This window comes from Trachemys scripta, chromosome 1, assembly GCF_013100865.1.
Source record: "Trachemys scripta elegans isolate TJP31775 chromosome 1, CAS_Tse_1.0, whole genome shotgun sequence".
Taxonomy (NCBI): Eukaryota; Metazoa; Chordata; order Testudines; family Emydidae; genus Trachemys; species Trachemys scripta.
This window is the reverse complement of record NC_048298.1, coordinates 131,149,482-131,155,481: the sequence shown is the minus strand read 5'-3', so window position 1 is coordinate 131,155,481 and position 6,000 is coordinate 131,149,482. Positions and strand designations below refer to the sequence as shown.

Genomic DNA, 6,000 nt, shown 5'->3' with positions numbered 1-6,000 from the left:
GTTGGCGGTGCCGAGCGCCGGGGGCGCCGAGGGCCGGCGGTCGGCGGTGCCAGCGATCGGGGGTGACGGCGGTCGGCGGTGCCGGGGGCCGGCGGGGCTGAGCGCCGCGGGGTGCTGAGCGGGCCTGGGGTGCTCATCTGGGGGCCCGGGGACTGGCAGTGCTGGGCGGGCCGGGGGTGCTCGGCCAGGGGCCGGGCCCGGGGCCGGCACCGGCACCCCAGGGCCGGCACCGGCACCCCAGGGCCGGAGCCGACCCAGGCTGGAGACGCTGCGGGGGCCAGCCTGGGCCGCGCCTCCTCCCCCCACACCCCCCTTACCTGCTTCAGGCTTCCCGCGAATCAAATCTTCGAAGTTGGGGCGGAGTTGGGGCGGGGACTTTGGGGAAGGGGCGGAGTTGGGGCCGGGGCATGGGCGGGGCTGGGGGCGGGGCCCCGTGGAGTGTTCTCCTTTTGGAAGCTCAAAATGTGGTAACCCTAGGCTATGCCTACACTACATCATTTACATTCATATAAAGAAGTGGGGATTTCCTTCTATTTTGCAACTGCGTAATCAAGAACTAACTATGTGGCAGCAGAATCATTTGTTACTGAAAGAATTTCACTGTCCTGAAAGAGAGAATCGGAAAGAAAATGTATTGCACCTCTAGCCATCCATTCTATCTCGCCATCCATCTATCTATTCTGTCTAGCCATCTGTTCCATCTAGGCACCCATTCCACCTATCTAATCATTTATCCATCCTGTGCTCGTCAAAGTGGTTTCTGAGCAATTTGGCAATCACAGCAAAGTGACAGCAATTCAGATTTGTTTTTAATGCTATTTCTTTTTATTTGTTCTTAGTAACTGTAGGGCTTATTAGCAAAATAACCCTTATACCTAAGTGGAGTTGATATAATGCATCTTATTCTGATGACAGAAAACAGTTGAATGATGTAGTGTAGCATTTCAAAATCCTTTTTAAAAAGAGATTTTTCTCCTCTGAATCAGGATCCCTAAGCTGGGCACAAAATCTCCTCTTTTATCAGTTAGGTTTGTGCTGGTAGTCTGCAATAAAGCAGTAAAGCTAAAAGTCCTAACGGAGGCACTTCAGACAAATATGGAACAGCAACAAGAGCAATGCAAAAGCGGATACTCTCCCACTGTTGCCTCCTACTCACAATCTTCCCAGAGGCCCTAAATTATAATTGAACATACTTCTAAATCAGGGGTTTTCAAACTTCATTGCACCATGACCCCCTTCTGATGATAAAAATTACTACATGACCCCAGGTGGTGGGGCCGAAGCCTGAGCCCAAGCCCCACCACCTCAGGCGGGAGGGCCAGAGACAAATCCCAAGGGCTTCAGCCCCAGGCAGGGGGCCTGTAACCTGAGCCCCATCACCCAGGCTTCGGCCCCACCTCAGGCTTCGGCCCCAAGCCCCAGAAAGTCTAAGCCAGGCCTGGCGACCCCATTAAAACGAGGTCATGACCTGCAGTTTGAGAACCACTGTTCTAAATCAAATCTAGTTGAAATGCATCCAGTCTACTCATATAGTGCCCTCTGCTGGGCTATTCCTGGTGCAGCTCTGGCAGGAGGGCCAGTCTGTTACTCTCTGTCTGACACAAAAGGTGCTGTGACTGCCGTGCAGCCTCAACTGGACCTGGAGGGAGAGGGAGACAGACACAGATTGAAAAAAAATACTAAACAGCAAAAAGTTGACATAGTTCTGAAATATAAAAAATCCCTTCGTTTAAAAAAATAAAGCTAGTTGCTCAAGTTAAAATATCCTATAGTCATGAAGATATTTCTGTTAAACTAAGAAAATCTGGGATGAATATGCAGCGGATGCACTGTCACTGAACAATACAGATTGTGGAGCTACAAAAGAATGTCCTTACAAATCATACTGCATAAGAGTAGTAACGCTTTTTAAAAAAAAAAAAAAATCTTGTACCAAAAAACAATAGAAAATATTTTTTTCTCTTCTCAGTTAAGAATTATTTCAAGGTGGATTGGAAAGTGTTCCAGGCAGTGAACTTGCTAAAATTCATCTCGATTTAAGGCATATCAACATGAACAGAGAAGGAGGCTATAAATATGCCCATTAAGCATGCACAGGTAATACTGATACACGTTGAAATGTTGCTTCTCTAGATTGTGCATTAAGGCAAAGAGAGCGGAGACTTTTAGTCTTCAGTAAGAGTCCATTTTAATTCTTCTGTGTAGACAGCAGGTAAAAATCATCCCACAGCTCTGTGTTTAAAACAAAACAAAAATAAATTATTGTACCACGTCAGTAGTGGATGGACAACACTAATGCACATTAGCAGAGCTAATCCAATTTCATGGAACCAAAATAAAAAATTTTAAAAGGCCTTTTTATTTGCATAGTAATCAAATTTCCATTCAGTCAGATATGGATTTTATTTTTCCACTAATACCGTATTGACAAACAGAACTCTAAAACGTCAACAACAAAGATTCCTTATACAGAACACCACAAGCTCTTATGATGCCTGATTTCTACGCCTACCACAGGGGTGGACTTTAGGCCCAAGCTCACTGCACATCCAGGGGCCCTTCTTCCTGCTGCCAGACAATTAATGGTTCTGGTAAAGGTACTGCTTGTTGAGATGCACCCTTGCGAGGTGCCAAGCACATCCTGGGAGGCTCTGAATGCTACCATCCCCACTGAAGTCAATAAGTCTGATCCTGCTGCCACTGTGAGTTTCCCCATTGACTTTAGTGGGGGCAGCATTAGGGCTAACAGAGCTCAGCATCTCAGACCAGATTCACTGACCATGTGCTCTCCCAGCACTCTTAGGCCTCTGTTCCCGTCTCAGCTTCTTCCCATCCATCCGCCCTTGGGCCTGACACATTGTGCTGGAGACCAGCTCTTCCCACTATACTTTGCTCACTGCACTCTGCATCGGATCAGCTTTTGCCATTGCTTGGCAACTGGGGGAATATTGTTGGTGTATGGAGGTTAGGTATCCAGTCACAGGTAGGATAAGGCTGGATGATGTCCTGCCTGTCCTACTTTGCACAAAACATAGGTGCTGTCCTGCCCCCAACACATCAGCATGTCAGCTATTTCCTTTCCAAGTGGAACAAGAGAAGCACCTAATCCTTGTCCCTCAACATATGATTTCCATTGGTGTTGGGGGAGTAGGGGGAGGCTTGCGGGATCAGACCCTGTCAAGGAAAGCCATGTCGACAGATCTCTCAAAGACAGCATCTGTGTCCTGACTGGAGTCCTTTGCATCCATCTCCTCAGCTGTTTTTTTCTTACCTTTGTCTTGTTTGTTACAGTAGGTTAATTTCTGGCAGCTATTTTTCCATGCTCCAGAATGTTAACATCACCATTCTATTTATAGTTCCCGTGCTGACACTTGGTAATGAACATATATTTTCAAGGCTTGTATGCGCTCCTCTGGCTTTCTCCTTTTCACCCCCCTGACCCTACTGCTTACTTCTTGGATGACTGAGACTTTTCATGCTGCCAGGCAAAATTAGTTGAAAAGAAGAGTATTTCCGAAGTTGAAAAGGATTTAACCACCCCCCAAACCAGTCTAATTTAATTTGAGAACAATCTGATTGTTCCTTGAGCACTGACCGTATTGTCAGAACTCTGGATATCTCCAGAGATGTAGATTAATAACTGCAGAGATTAGGCAAAAAAATCCCGACTGTTACAAATCAAGATCTTGTCTGTGCTTAGACAGAACATATACAGAAGCCTAACCAGAGCTACATTAGGGAGCTGGAACGTCATTCAGAGGAAAGTAGACACAGAATCTTGGTCTTGGCAAACAAGCAAAGGTGCAAATGATATTTTACGCTTTACTGCATTTCTGAGCTGTAAATCAGCCCAATGCAGAGGACCCAGGCCAGGCCACACCCACCTCTTAAACCCATGGGGCCAAATCCTGATTCTGCTGACATCGATGACAAATTTTCATTGACTTCGAGAATGGGATTTGGTGCTAAAGCACAAATCCGGGTCCCAGCACCTGTTCTCTGCAGCTAGGCCAGGCATAGGGCAGATTTGGGGGGTTGGGAGGGAGGGGAAGAATATTCTTCCCCAAACTATGGGGCAGTTGAGGAGATGATCCACAAAAGTTGCTTCAGTCATGGTAACCACCACTGGGCCTTATGCAGTCCTCTGTGGGGCAAAGGACCAGAGGCCCTGAACTGGATGGGACTTTCTGGCCAGCCCATGCCTCACCCCTTCCTGCCTGGTGCAGGTGGACCCTGCAGCGATGAGCACTGTGCTGAGCATGAAGTCTGCTCCTCTGGCATGGTTCACCCTCCCAGTCCCCCCGTTCCCAACAGGACTCCATTAATCCCACTGCATGTGGCCCAGATCTCTACTCCATTATGCAGCACTTCAGTGATGTGGGGGCTCTGAAGTGGCTGTCTCTGCTCTGGGGCAAATTTCATGTTGAATGCTAGAGAATCTCGAGTTTGCTCATTTGCTAAAGCAGGGCATTCGCCCTCTGAATGTGCGTGCAGTGCATGTGGATCTGCTGTCGCGTCCGTTTTCTGCCTCAGCTGCTTCTACTAATAAGGCTTTGATGCACATCTTGACTTAATTGCCGTCAGACTCTCTTGGCAGGTCATTTAAACAGAGCATCTCCATGAAGCTGAAGCAGGTGCTTGTTTTCCAGTTCCATGACAGGGGGGGGTCTGCCGGAGCAAGGGAGGGAGCTGCAAAAGCTCTACAACCAACTCACAGACAAGACAGCTTATTACTAGTTTGACAGTGCACAGTAAACACAGTGGGCCTGATTCTCATTTACACCAGAGCCACTCTATACAGCTCTAGGAGTGGAAAAGAGCCTTAGGGTGAGTGTAAATGTCATTTACTCCCCCTTCAAGGTCTCTCTGCGCTGTAGAGCAACCTTCGTGTATATGAAAATTAGGTCCACAAACCTGAAAGTGCTGCTGGATTCCACACAGAGGCTCAGCTCTAAACAGAAATAACAAAAAGACCTGTTTGTTGCAGGAGAGATTTCAGACTGAGGTCCAGTCCTGGCAATCAGAGCTGGCTCCACTCACCACTGGGTTGAAAAATGGCACACAACTGATTACTGCTGGTGCCATGGCTTTGTTATTATTTGTATTGCAATGGCACCTACATGCTCCAGTGAAGGAGCAGGGGCCCATTGGCCTCGGCCCAATATATAAGAGCTCATAATCTACATCTATGATGAGAGACAACAGGTGGATACAGCAAAGAGATGGGGTAATTGCTGGTAATTGAAGAGATTTTGTCTTTGTTTAGGGCCTGATCCTGCAATGAGTAATCCTTACTTAAAAGAGTACAGTGGCTTTAAACATTTGTGCAAACATAAGATCGTATCCAGACCCCACTGAAGTTAATGGGTGCTTTGACGCTGACTTCAATGGGATCAGGATTTCTCCCATATGAACTGCCAGACAAAATAAGACCAGTGGTACATCTAGCCCAATATTCTGTCGCTGACAGTAATTCCAAGGAAGATACAAGAAACTCTGTAAAGGACAATTAAGGAATAACCAGCCCATAGGGAAAATTTCTAAGCATGAAGGTTTATATCCCTTGTAATTTATTGTATCCTATCTAATGTAACTGTGGTTCTTCTCATTATCTGTATGAACAGCCAATCCTTTTTTGGAATCCTGCTAAGCTCTTGGCCTTTGCAATTAGGTAACTTTATTCCCTATAGCAAAAGGACTACTTGGAGAATTCTACTAACATTGCTGTACTGTTAGTTAGCCACAAAAGCCATTAAAAAGTAAAAGGGAGCCACTGTAGACCCATTGACTTCAGTGGAACTGCTCATGTAAGGGTTGGTCTTGGAAGGGTGGGTTTGCAAGATTAGGCCTTATGTTATGTTTTACAAACATTTAATCATTCTTAGTGCTTATTTTCTCTTACACAACTCCACAAAGGCAGGCAAATCTCATGCAAAGCCATTGCAAGCCCGCCTTTCAGTAAGGTTGTGCTGTGCAGAAAGAGCCGACAGTCTTTTACCA

At 46.7% G+C, this 6,000-nt stretch overlaps 1 protein-coding gene across 5 annotated transcripts in view; it reads right to left on the bottom strand.

The window, feature by feature from the left end:
- Positions 1–6,000, bottom strand: part of TSPAN11 (tetraspanin 11) — a 191,439-nt gene that overhangs the window by 21,199 nt on the left and 164,240 nt on the right. Inside the window, exon 8 of one of the 5 annotated variants that reach the window (XM_034785274.1) lies at positions 394–2,232. The exons of 3 other annotated variants lie outside the window; for them this stretch is intronic. In XM_034785274.1, coding sequence (XP_034641165.1) covers positions 2,173–2,232 — 60 coding nt within the window. In that variant the 3' untranslated portion in view covers positions 394–2,172. Of the gene's footprint in view, positions 1–393; positions 2,233–6,000 lie in introns of those variants that run through there. One more of the 5 variants, XM_034785264.1, reaches the window with a different exon arrangement.